The sequence below is a fragment of the Limanda limanda genome, chromosome 17, assembly GCF_963576545.1.
Source record: "Limanda limanda chromosome 17, fLimLim1.1, whole genome shotgun sequence".
Lineage (NCBI taxonomy): Eukaryota > Metazoa > Chordata > Actinopteri > Pleuronectiformes > Pleuronectidae > Limanda > Limanda limanda.
Genome location: NC_083652.1, coordinates 22,449,179 through 22,465,724, shown reverse-complemented (window position 1 = coordinate 22,465,724; position 16,546 = coordinate 22,449,179). Strand labels below are relative to the sequence as shown.

Here is a 16,546-nt window from a genome sequence, read left to right as displayed (position 1 = left end):
GTCTACATCTAAAGAGTTTTGAGTAGAATACTGAAAATCACAATACTTGTACCATTCTAAAAGCAGTTAAAGCTAAATGTTCTCATTTGTCCCCGCCTGCAGACAAAGAGCATGGCCCACCACTTATTCCTGACCTCCAAACTGGACGTTCCCAGGCGCCAGCGTTTCCCAGACCGCTTTGTGGACGACATCGCTGCACTCGTGTGTGCCATCAGCGCAGACATCGGCAACCGATACCACAAGGTGCTGAGCCCATAAAGCTGGCAGTCCATTTGTTTTGTATTGGATAGGGCTGGGCAACGATTCAAAGTTTTAATCGCGATTCATCGCATGATTTCCCTGATTAATCACGATTAATCGCATTTGTATACGCAAAATCCAATAATGAATTAAAAAGTAGTGTATTACGCAATTTTATTTTCAATGTTCTGCCATATGAACGAAAGTGCCATAACATTTGTTGTGCAATCACTTTTAACATCAGCATTTAATACAGTAGCAGTTAGATAAAATATTCAGTGTAAATCTCAACTTAACAATGTTATCAAAGCAAATACAAAGTTAAAGCTCAATGCCACTGCCAGGGCTTTAATGTTATCCTCTTCGTTATGAAACATGTATACTCCTCCCTGCGTCTAACTTTAAAATGAAAATGGCCATGTAAAAGCTCCGTACCCTTATCCATGGTTGTTTATCCGCCAATTATTTTCTTTTTTCCGGTTCCGCAGCAGTCAGCAACAGACTTTCACAAAATAAAAGCCTGACTTTCACAATAAAACATTAAATAATCAAACCTGAGTTAATGCGAGATAAAATAATTGTCTGAGTTAAATAAGTGATGAGTTAACTCGATTAAAACGAGTTAACTTGCCCAGCCGTAGTATTGGACAATAAAATATGTCAGAGTTTCTGTTTAATAGAAACTTGCCTCGATCTGAGTTAGAATCAGTGTTTTAAGTAAATGAATGTACAATGTCATCGTTCCTCTCACATGAATACCTCCTCCCTTCTCTCAGGATGTGGAGCTTGTGGAGAGGTTAAACAGCAGTCTGGCCTTCTTCCTGAATGACCTGCTGTCTCTCATGGACCGGGGCTTTGTGTTCAACCTCATCCGGTCCTACTACAAACAGGTGCCTGATGCTGCTCTCTCTGTGTTTCCTCCAATATCAAACACTTTGAACTAAATCCCAGTGCTGCCTCATGTGTTTTTAAAACAGATTTTTTTACAGTCTCAAACAAACCTGTTTCCTTGCAGATTGCCAACAAGCTCCACACGTCCCAGAACCCGAGCTCTCTGAATGCACTGAGGATGGACTTCACTCGCATCATCTGCAGCCACGAACACTACGTGATCCTCAACCTGCCGTGCGCCACCCTCAGCCCCCCAGCCTCCCCCTCCCCCTCAACCTCCTCCACCACATCACAGGTAACGGAAAAACTCAGATTCATTACGCCTCCTCTGTAGACTGTTAAGCAAAATAATATCTCTTTATCTTCTGCAACTCTTTTGCTTATTTTTCTGCTGTTTCTTTTGGTTATTTTTAGGGCTGGGCAAGTTAACTCGTTTTAATCGAGTTAACTCAAGTGATGAGTTAACTCGATTGTTTATCCGCCAATTATTTTCTTTTTTCCTGTTCTGCAGCAGTCAGCAACAGACTTTCACAAAATAAAAGCCTGACTTTCATTATAAAACAATAAATAATCAAACCTGAGTTAATGCGAGATAAAATAATTAATCGAGTTAACTCATCACTTGAGTTAACTCGATTGAAACGAGTTAACTTGCCCAGCCCTAGTTATTTTGGAAAAGATCGTCAGGTAAAGCACATAAATATAATTTAACTGATTTGAATTCAGTTTGCTGTCACTGCCCTCTTATTCTTGCATTGCTCTGTTCCCTGTCTGCAGAGTTCAGCATTTTCCAGCGTGGTGCAGGACCAAGGTGCGGCCACCATGTTTGAGCTCTCCGGCCCTTTTCGCCAGCAGCACTTCCTGTCTGGTTTGCTGCTAACTGAGCTCTCCCTCATGCTTGATCCTGACGGAGAAGGGTAGGTTGTTTATTAGCTGTATATAAAAACTTTCATTTCATTTCCCCTCAGGGATACTCTGACATTAAACCTTTAATACATTACAGCATAAAGTACAAGTGCACACAGTCTGAAACACACTGATCCACCCTCTGTTTGTGCCCACAGGGTTTTCTTCCTTCATAAAAAGGCCATTAGTGCCGTTCACTCCCTGCTCTGCAGCCACGATGCAGACCCTCGCCACAGTGACCCTCAGGTCAGAGCCCACGTAGCTCAGCTCTACCTGCCCCTCATCCCCATCGTCATGGAGACGTTGCATCATCTCCACGACTTCTCAGGTCAGCAGAAAAAATGTGCAGTCTACTGGTCTTGTTATCATCCACCTCCTCAAGATCTGTGTGTTTTATTTCCAGTATTATTGCACCTGAGAGGGCTTTTCATTATTTCCTTGCAGACTCCTCGCCTGCTCGGGTCCGCCATGCCCCGGCCCACGCCGACGATGCTGACCCAGACAGTAGCAGCACTATCAGTCAGTCTGTTGCCATGGCGATTGCCGGCTCCCCTTTGCCGCATGCCAAAGCCAACGCTTTTGCAATGCCCACAGTGGTGAGTGATAGCGGAGGTCAGGCTGTATCCCCCCCGGGCCCTACACACCGACAGGTTGCAGATCGGCCTCTATGTGGGAGGCTGCTGCTTCAGCTTGACAGACGATCTCTCGTTCATTTCTGCAACTCCACACCAAAGCCCTTTTAAAGAGTGTTTGCATTCTTATCATGTTTCTTTTCTGAAATACAACTGCTCCTCTCGGCCTGTAGGTGGCCCCCTGTCCATTGTCTTTGTAACAGTCATTAATCAGATTTTAAAGACTGGCACTGAGTTTGTATGTGTGTCTTCATCAGGCTGGGCGTCAGCCGAGCTCTCTGTCGGCCGAGTGCAGCCGGACTCTGCTGGTGTGTTTCCTGTGGGTGCTGAAGAATGCAGATGCAGCTCTCCTGGAGCGCTGGGTGTCTGATCTGTCTGTGCTACAAATCAACCGCCTGCTGGATCTGCTGCATCTCTGTATCTCCTGCTTTGAATACAAGGTACCACAACCGGGCACGGCCCCCACCATGTATCTATCACAGAAACACAGTAGGTGTCAAAAGACAGTGTTTGGATTAGTGTTGTCACGATACCAAAATTATGACTTCGATACTATACCTGCCAAAATATCACGATACTCGATACTTTCGATACGATACCACCAATACGGTACGATACCACAAATACGATACGATACTGGTATATTTATTTATCATAGTAATAAATAAAACATCTGTAAGGTTCCCTTTTTTACCAGCTTGTTCCTGCCCAGCTTTTTGAACACTTAACAAGTGGTATTCATATTAGTATTAGCCTACAGCAAGATATAAATGAAAACTACATGGTGACATCATAGCATTGATTATACACGGCGATGCAGGCCTATTGTCCGTATCTGACTATATGACTACATAGTTATTTCCACAAGAGTTACATAATTTTACAGATGTGTGTTTGAGGTGAAAAAAAATTAAAAACATGCCACCTGAGCGAGTGAGTGGGGGCGGGGCCCCGGGGCCTGTGTGTGTGTGCGCACACAAACGCACACACACACACACACACTCCTGGTTTTTTCATGCTGGTCTGATACGATGCTGATTTGACAAATGAACGTGACGTTCCCGTTCAACATATGAACACTGCACAGGGAGGGGCCGAGGAGCCGCGGTATGAATCACTACTCACCCTCTTTTACCGTTTACTGAAGATTTTTGTTGTTCTGACAATTGATTTAATTTTCCCAAACCGTTGATCTCTGCAGGGGAAGAAGACTCTGGAGAGGATCAACAGTCTCACGTTTAAGAAGTCTCAGGACATGAAAGCCCGACTGGAGGAGGCCATACTGGGCACCATCGGAGCTCGTCAGGAGATGGTCCGCCGCTGCAGAGGTATGCCGCCTTGGAGCCCAGTGATGAATGTGTGTGTGTGTGACTGTGTCAGTAGCTGAAGTGTTTGTGGTGTTGACTTGTCTGTGTTCATGGAAATTGTCATCTGTTTACTATTCCAGAAAGAAGTCCCTACGGCAGCCAAGAAAACGTACGGTGGAGGAAGAATGTCACTCACTGGAGACAAAATACAGACCGAGTTGATAAGTATGCAATTAACATTAGTTATTAGTTATTAAGGATAATCAGAATCTCCGTCCTAAAGCAAATTAAAAGTAACTCGTTAAAAATCGTCAAGTCTATCAGTTGAAAAATTGGAAGGCAACTTTACAGGAAGGACAGATGATAAAAGGTGGTAATTAAATGAACTTACATCAACAAAAGAATCAACAAAGGGACAGAGGGGTTCTTAGGTAAACAAACAAGCACATACTCAGTGTACATATACACACATGTGTTATGTTATTCTTTATTAAAAAAGGTTTTATTCTCTATTTTTATTTTTCTGACTTTCACAGGTTGTTTAAAAAAAACAAATGTATATAATAAGATTAATTGGATATTTTGTTGCTGTACAGATTTATGAAAGCATTTCATAAACTGATAAACATTAGTTTAAAATATTTGGATACATTTTTATATATATATAACACTATGACTTAATTTGAGTGTTCCTTAGGAGTGATGATTGTAATACAATGATCTATTACAGGACTAAATCTGAGATGGAGCAGGAGTCTGTGGTGGATGGAAACTTGGCTACGGAGGCTTCTCTGATCGTATTGGACACACTGGAGATTATAGTGAAGGTAAACAGTACGAGATCCTTCCACTCACCTTTTGTGTGAAATTCCCCTTGCTGTATTATGACCTTTCACTCTGTCCTCTGTTCAGACTGTGGTGGCGTCAGAGCTGAAGGAAAGTGTTTTAGGCGGCGTGCTCCGGGTGCTTCTTCACAGCATGGCAGGTAACCAGAGCGCCCTCTTCCTGCAGCACTGCTTCACGACACAGAGAGCTCTGGTTTTCAAGGCAAGTACAGTTTCTATTAGTGTGCCAAGTGTTGCCATTCATTTTTACAATCCATTTTAATCTTATATTATTTCAACTGGACACAAATCGAATTTGCTCATTTTGCAAAGAAAACAAAAAAGAAATGATTCCTAATATATTGTTGTGGTGAGTAATAAACAAGTGACAGTGTGTTTGTTTGTGTGTAGTTCCCAGAGATGCTGTTTGACGAGGACACTGAGCTTTGTGCAGACCTGTGCCTGCGTCTCCTCCGTCACTGCAGCAGTAGTGTGGGTTCCGTCAGAAGTCACGCCTCCGCCTCGCTGTACCTGCTCATGAGGCAGAACTTTGAGATTGGAAACGTGAGTTTACACATTGCTTCGAAATTTTGACGTTCTTACACCAACAAGGAATCTACAGAACACACGGGAGGTTCACAGGATGGATCTCCATGATGTTGTGAGAAAAAAACTCTCCTATTTCTGTCCTCTGCTCCAGAACTTTGCACGAGTAAAGATGCAGGTCACCATGTCTCTGTCGTCACTGGTGGGAACGTCCCAGAACTTCAATGAGGAGCATCTGCGTCGGTCCCTCAAGACGATCCTCACGTACGCTGAAGAGGACCTGGAGCTCCGGGACACGCCCTTCCCAGAGCAGGTACGCAGCAGCCACCACACTGTCTGTTTCTGATCCAGATGTGGTGCTGGTCGCTCAAGTCCCGTGTTGCCCTTTTGAAACTGCAGGTCCAGGATCTGGTGTTCAACCTGCACATGATTCTTACCGACACTGTGAAGATGAAAGAGCATCAACAGGATCCAGAGATGCTCATTGACTTAATGTACAGGTACAGACACGCCCATCAGTGAAACAGGCATATAAAGAATAAAGTCACATGACTCAGACCTAAGTTCTTCTCTTGTATTTAACCTCAGGATTGCTAAGGGCTACCAGAACTCTCCTGACCTGCGTCTCACGTGGCTCCAGAACATGGCAGGAAAACACTCTGAGAGAGGGAACCACGCCGAGGCCGCCCACTGTCTCGTCCACAGCGCCGCTCTGGTGGCAGAGTACCTCAACATGCTGGAGGATTGCCGATACCTGCCAATTGGTTGTGTCACATTTCAGGTCGGTGCATGCTGTGTAATTCGGTGACTCATTTGACCATAAACAACACTTCTGGGCAGCATTCTGCAGGAAGCCCCGCCCTCAGCCAGGTCCTCTCCTCACTGTCACACTTCTGTACAGAGCCCGACCCATCTGGACTTTTGGGGGGGCGTTGCAGATAGCGATATGGGTCGTGAAAAAATTTTAATACAGATATATTGGTTAATGTAAAGAAGGCCAATGACTCTTAAGGCGCTTATGGCAAAGAAATGTAATCAAGGCTTGATATTATAACCATAAATCTATTATAAGTAACTATAAATAAAACGAAAATGCAATTACAACCAAATATATAGGACTTTAATAAAGAAAATAAACATTATTTTAGTCATAATATAAACATAAGTACACATCTCTTCTGCATTGTTTATTCTGTGATATAAGAGTTTTCATTTCGACAAACATAAACGCAAATACCGATATGTCTTTGAAAGGCTCAGCTGAGTTTTATCAATAAATTGGTCGGGCTCTGTGCTGGCAGGACAACATGGGTGTTCCAAGATTGAATCAAGACTGATTGTTGAAAGAGTGAAACTTAAGGATTATTATGTTTATTATGATTTCTCTGTTTCCCTCTCAGAACATTTCGTCCAACGTCCTGGAGGAGTCGGCAGTGTCGGATGATGTCCTGTCTCCGGAGGAGGAGGGGATCTGTGCTGGGAAGTACTTCAGCGAGTCCGGCCTGGTGGGCCTCCTGGAGCAAGCGTCTGCCTCTTTTAACATGGTACGACTCATATTCTCCAACCGCATGGTGACAGGCTGCATGTTCACACAGCACAGGGTTACACAGAGCAAGCATGGGTGAGGGAGTGTTATGTGATCCAGTGGTATGTGTAGAACTGGCCTTCCATTGTGCTGTCACCCCCAGGCAGCCATGTACGAGGCCATAAACGAAGTGTACAAGATCCTGCTGCCCATCCATGAAGCCAACAGGGAATTCAAAAAGCTGGCAACCGTCCACGGGAAACTGCAGGACGCCTTCAACAAAGTCTACAACCAAGTGAGTTGAAAGCACGGTCTTACAATCCGCTGCAATTAACTGGGCTGTCAAACATAACTTTTTCCTAATTTCTTTCTTTTATGCCTCTTTTTTCTCAACTTTTCCAGAGCTCAGGATGGGAGGTAACAAGCTCATCGGCCACACTGAGTATATTGACTGTAAAAATAATCATACTTTGCATTAACAATGTTTTTTTCCTTTCTTCCCCCACTGCTTGTTCTTGTGAATCAAATGTTACTGGTGAGTGACACACAATTTTCTTTCAACTTTCTTTGATATAGTTGGGTTGAACCACTCTAACAAAACGTTTTCCATTCCCTTTTGCCACAGCCAGCTTGAATTTATATTTTCCCGTTTTTCTACAAAAGTTCTTCTGTTACTAAACCAGTAATTTTAACATTTCCATCTGTGAAAACCATGCAATGAGGTTTAAAATATGTTCAAAAAGACTTGAGTCCACAACCTCAACAGGAAGAATACATGAAAAGATTTTCAGCTCAAATACATTTAAGGTTTTCTATTTTCTTTCTCCTGTTCTCCAGTCAACACTTACGTTGTGTATCTATAGCTTTGTGATTTTGCTTCACTCAGCATCTGCACTCTTTCATTATCTCGTCCTTTCATCCCTCCTTCAGTGTTCAGAGAATGTTTGGCACCTACTTCCGGGTTGGTTTCTACGGCTGTCGTTTTGGAGACCTGGACGAGCAAGAGTTTGTTTACAAGGAACCATCGATCACCAAATTAGCCGAGATCTCCCACAGACTTGAGGCACGTTAACTCATCATGATGCAAACGAATAAAATGAAGGTTTGATTCGTGAGAACTGAAAAACAAAATGTCTAAAAGATGAATGTTTTTGGTGCTCAGGAGTTCTATGCAGAGAGGTATGGGGTCGAGCTGGTTGAAATCATCAAGGACTCCAGCCCAGTGGACAAAACCAAACTGGATCCCAACAAGGTGACTTTTCACATGTACCTTTCACTCCTAATACAACGGCACAGGTTTTGCAAAGGGTCTAACTGTGCTGACGTGTTTATATTTGTCGAAGGCCTACCTCCAGATCACCTACGTCGAGCCGTTCTTCGACACATACGAGCTGAAGGAAAGAATCACCTACTTTGACAAGAACTACAACCTGCGTACCTTCATGTACTGTACGCCCTTCACCCTGGACGGCCGGGCCCACGGCGACCTGCACGAGCAGTACAAACGCAAAACCATCCTGACCACGTCTCACGCCTTCCCTTACATCAAGACCCGCATCAACGTCATCCACAAGGAGGAGGTGGGTGTCTGTTCCCCAGGGATTCTTGGTCTTGGTGTGCGGCTTTCTCTCATTCTGTCGTGCGTTTTCTTCTCCAGATCATCCTCGTCCCCATGGAGGTGGCCATCGAGGACATGCAGAAAAAGACTCAGGAGCTCGCCTTCGCCACGACGCAAGACCCCGCGGACTCCAAGATGCTGCAGATGGTCCTGCAGGGCAGCGTGGGCACCACTGTCAACCAGGTGTCTGCTCATACACTGAAACACATAAACACAGGGAGCACGCCCATGCTGCCTTCCCTCACGTCCTCCTCCTGGTGTATTAATCCCATTGGAACGGGGTTAAACTCAGGCTCGGTGTTTTGAGTCGTGACTGACATTCCTGAGCCGACGTGTAACCGTCTCTCTCCTTCACAGGGCCCCCTGGAGGTGGCGCAGGTCTTTCTCTCTGACATTCCCAATGACCCGAAGCTGTTTCGACATCACAACAAACTGCGCCTCTGCTTTAAAGACTTCACTAAGAGGTGATGACACACTCCGCGGCCCAGACGCGACCGCATCGTTACTAATAAAAAACAAATCCCCACTTGCGGTGACTTCTTGGCTCTTTATCCTGCAGGTGTGAGGATGCCCTGAGGAGGAACAAGACTCTGATTGGTCCAGATCAGAAGGAGTACCACAGAGAGCTGGAGAGGAACTACAACAAGCTGAAAGAAGCTCTGGGTCCTCTCATCAACCGCAAGATCCCCCAGCTGTATAGAACCCTGCCTGCTCAGTCTACGCAAACACAACGGTAACTTGAGACAGCAGACACACACACACACGCACGCCTACGCACAGAGACACACAAAATGAGCTCATGCCGCTTCTCAAAGACCATCAAACTTACACAAAAGAAACATAAAACCAAAGTTTATTTCACTCCAGGTCATAGATTCATACAATCTGTGTTTGTCACCGGTGAATAGATTTGCACGACACTGACGTATCGTTTAAAACTATCGCGTTACTCTCTTTTTTTACATACATTTTTGAAAGAAAGTTGGTACACGTATTCGAGTATTTCATCCTCTTTGACGATGGAAACTTTCATCATCTGTTTTTGTTTTCATCTGCCTTTGGCATCAGCTCAGTTTGCGTCTGCTTGTCTCTGGACTGGTTCGTAATCAAAACCAGCTTCAGCCAACAGCACCTGCCGCAGCCACGAGTTAATACCAAGAAAAACAAGTGGTTTGATCTTCTTACGGAATCAAAAATATGATTTTGGGAAAAGTTCAGTTGCTTTTTGAGCTGCTGAAATTCAACACCGTCTTAAAAAGATGATGAAGGTGTTTGACATCACTCTTTCAAAGAAGATACTCCTGTTGGCTCATAGTGTTGGACATGATTCACTGTAACTCCTTCACTCCCTGGGTCAGAAGAACATTTAAAAGTAAAATTATTCATCAAAAAACTGCTAGTAGACGTCGACGATTTTTTAGATGGACGTTTCGGGGGAAAATACATCAAAACACTGAAGGTTCATCTTCGGTCTTGCTTCTGTCTCCTTCAGGAACTCCTACTGCAGGTCCAGTCTCCGGTGAGTCGGCTGTGGAGGCTCAGGAACTCTCAGAATCACAAGCTTTACAAATTAGTGCATCTTCCCGTCTGTTTCCCCCTCCCCCCACTGCACTGCACACCAACTGTCATGGTCGCCATCTTCTTCCTCTTCAAGGGCACACACACACACACACAGTTCTCACCTCTTTCCCATCTCCCCCATTACCACCACTCTCACACCTCTGTAGGGGGAGACCCCAGCTGTTTATCTACACTGTAAACATGGTCGTTTGGAGCAAGGCGCTGAAACGTCGGCTTCTCAAACCAAGTTTCCAAAGTCATCTCTCGTTTTAAATTGAGCTTTTACAGAACTAGAGCTGCCAAACACATTCTGCAACCAAATCTTTTCCAGGTTTGTTTATAGCTGTGTCTTATTTCTTTTCGTCTCTTCCTTTTGCGTTGATGGGTTTTATGTCGTGGCCTTATTGCAATTTGTAAGAGATTTTTTTTCTTCTTCTACTAAACTATGTCTGGTAGTCCTCACTGCCAGACTTATTAAATAGACGCAGGGAGTTTTCTAATGTTATCAAAAGACCAAATAACTGACATTCCTTCTTCCTCAAGTTGTCACATTTATCTTCCCATCTCTCGTAATAAGAATTCATTATAGAGAGGAGGTGGGATCATTATGTCCAGGCTCAGGTCTCGGTTTCCCTGAGTCCAGGGGGACATGATATAGCAGCAGTTAAAGAGGAATGCATTAGTGTTTAGGGGGAAAAGAGCTGCGCGATGTTTTAAATGTGTTTTTAAGTTAAACTGTGAAGTTTTCTTGTAATGCACTGTCGTCACATCAGATGTTTATCACAGAAGCCCCGCCCTCAGCCAGGTCCTCTCCTCACTGTCACACTTCTGTACAGAGCCCGACCCATCTGGACTTTTGGGGGGGGCGTTGCAGATAACGATATTTGTTGTGAAAAAATGTTTAATACAGATATATTGGTTAATGTAAAGAAGGCCAATGACTCTTAAGACGCTTATGGCAAAGAAATGTAATCAAGGCTTGATATTATAACCATAAATTTATTATAAGTAACTATAGATAAAACGAAAATGCAATTACAACAAAATATATAGGACTTTAATAAAGAAAATAAACATTATTTTAGTCATAAGTACACATCTCTTCTGCATTGTTTATTCTGTGATATAAGAGTTTTCATATCGGCAAACATAAACGCAAATACCGATATGTCTTTGAAAGGCTCAGCTGAGTTTTATCATTAAATTGGTCGGGCTCTGTTTTCTGATTTCTGCTTATTTTTCCGTCTGTAGTCAAGAGACTGTGTTTGAATTTCTGTCTGAAAGCACTCCCTCTCTGGGGAAGATTTATATTCATTGTAGCCGTTTCCAACTACTGTATCTATTATATTGCACTATTGTAGTACTACAAGCTGCCGCACATTAACACTGTAACGACTAAAATATCTGTGCTTTTGTCATTTTTATGAGGCTGGAAATTGTTTTTTTAACCAATTAGATGAACATTTTTGTATTTATTTTACACTGTCTTTTTTTACTGCATTCTATTAAAATTCTCTTCCTATACCTCGGGTCAGCTTTTGTTTTCTTTTTAAAACTAGTCCCATTATGGCTCCGGTCTGTGCTCCTCAGGTGGGATTTTAAACTGGTAAGTTTTTATCTCTTAAGGGATTCATTTGATCTTTGATTTCTACTGTCCTATTTTCGATCTGCTAAAATTTCACATACTCAAAAATATTGGTTCCCTAAGCCTGATCTTTTTTTTTCTCACATCAAGATACAAACACCTTATATCTGGCATTGTTAAAGAAAGAGGAAAAACATCCTCGATCAAAGGATCACACCAAAATGTAATGGCTTCTTCCCAGATTCACACCTCATCCTTCCACCAAGTTTCGTGGAAATATGCCCGCTTGTTTTTGTGTAACCTTCACAAACAAAGATGAAAACATGTTGATCACTGCCTACTTTTTATTTAATTTATATGATGTTAACTTTATGTTACTGGTTAGTTCATATCCTTGCACTGTGGACCCAGTACAACACTCCGCTCCATATACACTTACTTCACATCAGATGTGATATGTGTTAATATAAACCATATTGATATTATATATCATTTTATACAATAATATTGTCTTTTGCACACTGTCTACATATTCTTACACTCATAGTATATTATATTATCTATTGTATAGTCAAATACTTATATTTATACCTCTACTATATATCATACATTATATCATACTCTCTGTATATTCTTTGTATATATAAGTCTATATACACATTTTTATACATGTGTACATGTTATAATTATTATTATTATTATTATTATATTACTATTATTATTATATATACTGTTGCTGCCATTATTACTATACACTGCTATTATATTGGTATAATTACTATCATATAATAAATATATATTATGTTATATTATATACTATATATACTGTACTATTTTTATATACTGTCTAACAATAACATTACCATCATATCATCAGTACTATTACCATCATCTTGCCACTGCACCTTATCTACCTATTTATCTTGTGTTTCTGTTTTTTATTCTTTCTACCTCAATATTTTTTATTTTTTATTCTATTGTATTGTATTTTATTGTATTCAAATATACCGGCTGCTATGACGACTTAATTTCCCTTCGGGGATGAATAAAGTAATCTATCTATCTATCTATACTTATTGTCTTATTTTAAGATGAAAGAGTTCATTTATGAATATATATACACAAACATGCATATATATATATATAAATGTATAATGTACATGTGTTCCTAGTTTTGTAAATATTTAGATTTTCCAGTACACGTTTTATTCCTGCCTTTAATAGAGAACACCTGCTTTGTGATGACTTCAGTTGAACTGTTAGATAGAGGAGGTGACACTGAGTTCACTGAGTTCAGTGAACTCACCGTCGCCTTCAGTAAATGTGACAGAATGCAACTTAAAAAAAACAACAACTCTCCACTGAATCCCCTTCATTTTCACAGACCTGCTCTAACAGATCTATATTCGATCCAGATGTCCTCCCGGCTCTATACCATCAGCAAACCAATTTCCTGTGGCGGTGGGATGATCCACATTAAGAGCCTGCAATGTTTATGTAATTCACCAGAACGAAGCACTTTGGGTTTACGATCAGGTTTTTCACAACCACTTGGAAGAGGCTCAGCCAATCAGAGCTGGAAACTTTTTCAGTTAAAAACATCCCTCCGTACACTTTCTGTCCAGAACTACAAACTCAACGGTCACAGAACTGGTGACAATATGGAAGTTTTTTCTGCTCTTTCTCTCTTTCCTGATGTCTTTTTCGCCCTTGAAAGCTCTTGAAGGGTTTTGGAGGTCGGTACATGACATCTGAGTTCCTCCTTGGTATTTGGAAGAATCCTGATTTGGAAGTAGGGTTGCAAAGGGGCGGAAAGTTAAGCTCGGGAATTTTGGGAATTTTGAAAAAAAACAAAAATACGCAAATTAAACGCTGAGCAATAAAAACATCATTTAAAACTCTATTTTAAAGATGTATGGAACGTTGAGTTTCAACCCTCCACTGTGCATTCTTCCATCACATGCACAGATAACTCCCAGCATCCTTCACTCTACAGCAGGGCTATTGAGGCCTGCTGTAGAGTGAAGGACTAGTCAGGTAAGTTTCCATGATATTACTGGGAAAATATATTAGCATGCTGATTGAGGATTGTTCATCTGTTCATCTAGCCTATTTCCATTCATTTATCCATCAATTGTAAAATATTTTTACAGACGATTCCAATTGTTTGGCTAACTCTTTATATCTCTGGCATTGCATTAGTGTTTTTTTACAAACTTTTTTCTCATCTTATTCTACAGAACAATGCCACGTGCACTCTCTCATGTGTGGAGACATTTCACCCCATCCAATGTAGAAGGAAAGGCTGTGTACATTTGCAAATACTGTGCAAAGACCTATGTTAAGAATGACACAACGATGCAGAAGCATATAGTCAAGTGCCCAAAGTTTCCTCAGGGCTCAAATCAGCCTATGACAAAAAACAAAATCTTTATATTAATGTCTGTATATGACAAAGTAAATACAGTTAGTATAAATTACCCACAACATTTCCCATTAATTCCCGTATATTCCCGTTAATTCCCGTTAATTCCCATGGAAAATCTCCAACTTTGAATATTCCCGGAATTTTGCAACCCTATTTGGAAGTGCTCCTAAAAAGTGCCTTTAGTTTCTGGCAGTTTTCCTTGATGTCCTACTCTTTGGGAGGCATGTTTGTGCATGATGTTTCACTGAGGTATTACCACATGCATGGAAAACCTTGGAGGTCATTGGTAAGCTGTGAAACTTTATCCCCCAGACAGAGACAGTTCAATAAGTCAAATCAGCAGCTGCATTTAGGGCCTTGGGATTATAAAAATAGCTTTTTAGACTGTTTGATAGGGCCGCAATCCAGGATCATCCCAATTATAAGTTCCAAAACTGGCAACAGTGACATTAGTCTAATGCTCCAGCTTCACGTCTGGAACACTAGACTGACATGGACCCTCCCCTTTTAAGTATGAATGCAACTGTGGGCGTGTTCCATGTGCCAGGAACAAGCGGACATGCTCCACGGAAAAATATGGTAAACCCGTCAGTTAGCAAGCAAATTTGTGGGTTGGAAAATGAAAATAGCTGAATATTGTTAATTAATGTGATATTCACCCGCTGAAGAACATCTATGGCTGGAAAAATACATATATATACATTTGATCATTTAAAACGATTAGACCTTTTGTATGAGTTAATTATAATGATTAAGACAATCATATTAATTAGCGTTATAAGTCTGCTATAACATATTTATGTACTATAAGGGTGGTCAACACACACAGAGGCAGGTCCCACAAACACACGCACACACACACACACACACACACACACAGTGTAACAGAGGCGAGCCTTCACCTTCACCTCCGGTACACACTTCTAATCTGTGCGAGCGAGGAGAGGAATCAAGCGTTTGCTTCCTGTGGAGGCGGATCGCAGCATGGCTCCGTGTGGGGTTGAACTTTAGTGACCTTTGCCCTCAGAGCCTGTATTTGACAGAGGGGGGGGGGGACTGTGTGTGTTTGTGTTCCTGTACTTATTCTTTTGTCAGGGCCATTTTAAGTAAAGACCCTGCAGAGTGAGGACATTTTTGGATAGAGAGGTCATTTTGGCCGGTCCTTACTTTTTCAATGTGCTGTTTGAGGGTTAAGACTTGGTTTAGGGGTAATAATAACTTTATTTGTATTTGGGTAAGGGCATTACGTTTGGATGGTTAAGGTAAAGGTAAGGGGCTAGGGAATGTATTGTGCCAATTAGTGTATGTGTGTGTTTGTTTGTATTGTGTGTGTGCATGTGTAGTGTGGGTGTTTGAGGGTTAAGACTTGGTTTCAGGGTTAGGTTTAGGTTAGGGTAATAATAACTTTATTTGTATTTGGGTAAGGGCATTAAGTTTAAGTTTAAGGGCATTACGTTTGGGTGGTTAAGGTAAAGGTTAGGGGCTAGGGAATGTATTGTGCCAATTAGTGTATGTGTCTGTTTGTTTGTATTGTGTGTGTGTGCATGTGTAGTGTGGGTGTTTGTAGTTTGTGTCTGTGTAGTGTGTCTGTGAAGTTTGTTTGTGTAGTTTGTGTGTGTGTGACTGTGTGTGTAGTTGGTCTGTGTAATCTGTGCGTGTGTGCGTGTGGAGTGTGGCCGTTTTTAGTTTGTGACAAGCATATAATTTCAGTTTCTTGACAGAATGAGCTGTCGTGACGGCAACTAGTTAAAATGCAAAATACAATGTCAGCACTTTTGTACAAATAATTACAGTTGCACTTGTTTTTTCAAATGTGTTCATTCTGCATAGAATATTCTTGCAAAAAATGAGTTAAATGTTAAAAATGACTGGTTAATAGTGCAATAAGGAAGTGCAATGTCAGCACAATTTTTTTCTGCAATTTCAATTGCACTTGTTTTAATAAGTAAGTACAGATTTTAAAAGCATAAATGATCTGTGTAAATATATTATTACTCTGTGATCAAAAGGACTCGAAAGGACTCGAAACTCAAACTGCAGGACTTGGACTTGAGACTTGTCAGTCTTGACTTGGGACTTGAGGGCAAAGACTTGAGACTTACTTGGGACTTGCAAAAAAATGACTTGGTCCCACCTCTGCTGTGTAGTGTGTGTCGTTTTTTGTGTCGTGTGTGTGTGTGTGTAGTTTGTCTGTGTAGTGTGTGTGTGTGTGTGTCGTTTTTTGTGCTGTGTGTAGTTTGTGTGTGTGTTTGTGTGTCTGTGTGTGTGTTTGTGTAATGTGAGTGTAGTTTGTCTGTGTAATATGTGTGTGTTTGTGTGTGTGTCTGTGTAGTGTGAGTGTAGTTTGTCTGTGTAATATGTGTGTGTGTGTCGTTTTTTGTGTTTTGTGTGTGTGTGTGTGTGTGTGTGTGTGTGTGTGTCTGTGTCTGTCTGTGTCTGTGTCTGTGTCTGTGTCTGTGTAGTGTGCGTGTAGTTTGTCTGTGT

General features: G+C 41.7%; 1 protein-coding gene across 1 annotated transcript in view; it reads left to right on the top strand.

Annotated features, from left to right (window-relative positions):
- Positions 1 to 10,046, top strand: part of LOC133023610 (dedicator of cytokinesis protein 7-like) — a 29,447-nt gene extending 19,401 nt beyond the window's left edge. The window contains exons 26-50 of the mRNA XM_061090679.1: positions 103 to 243; positions 1,017 to 1,130; positions 1,256 to 1,426; positions 1,909 to 2,048; positions 2,196 to 2,365; positions 2,482 to 2,633; positions 2,927 to 3,109; positions 3,871 to 3,997; positions 4,117 to 4,201; positions 4,707 to 4,803; positions 4,889 to 5,023; positions 5,212 to 5,364; positions 5,501 to 5,659; positions 5,746 to 5,846; positions 5,935 to 6,127; positions 6,747 to 6,890; positions 7,035 to 7,166; positions 7,274 to 7,288; positions 7,809 to 7,934; positions 8,034 to 8,123; positions 8,215 to 8,451; positions 8,529 to 8,672; positions 8,847 to 8,953; positions 9,049 to 9,222; positions 9,982 to 10,046. Coding sequence (XP_060946662.1) covers positions 103 to 243; positions 1,017 to 1,130; positions 1,256 to 1,426; positions 1,909 to 2,048; positions 2,196 to 2,365; positions 2,482 to 2,633; positions 2,927 to 3,109; positions 3,871 to 3,997; positions 4,117 to 4,201; positions 4,707 to 4,803; positions 4,889 to 5,023; positions 5,212 to 5,364; positions 5,501 to 5,659; positions 5,746 to 5,846; positions 5,935 to 6,127; positions 6,747 to 6,890; positions 7,035 to 7,166; positions 7,274 to 7,288; positions 7,809 to 7,934; positions 8,034 to 8,123; positions 8,215 to 8,451; positions 8,529 to 8,672; positions 8,847 to 8,953; positions 9,049 to 9,222; positions 9,982 to 10,012 — 3,321 coding nt within the window. The 3' untranslated portion in view covers positions 10,013 to 10,046. The remainder of the gene's footprint in view (positions 1 to 102; positions 244 to 1,016; positions 1,131 to 1,255; positions 1,427 to 1,908; positions 2,049 to 2,195; positions 2,366 to 2,481; positions 2,634 to 2,926; positions 3,110 to 3,870; positions 3,998 to 4,116; positions 4,202 to 4,706; positions 4,804 to 4,888; positions 5,024 to 5,211; positions 5,365 to 5,500; positions 5,660 to 5,745; positions 5,847 to 5,934; positions 6,128 to 6,746; positions 6,891 to 7,034; positions 7,167 to 7,273; positions 7,289 to 7,808; positions 7,935 to 8,033; positions 8,124 to 8,214; positions 8,452 to 8,528; positions 8,673 to 8,846; positions 8,954 to 9,048; positions 9,223 to 9,981) is intronic.
- Positions 10,047 to 16,546: the final 6,500 nt, after the last annotated feature.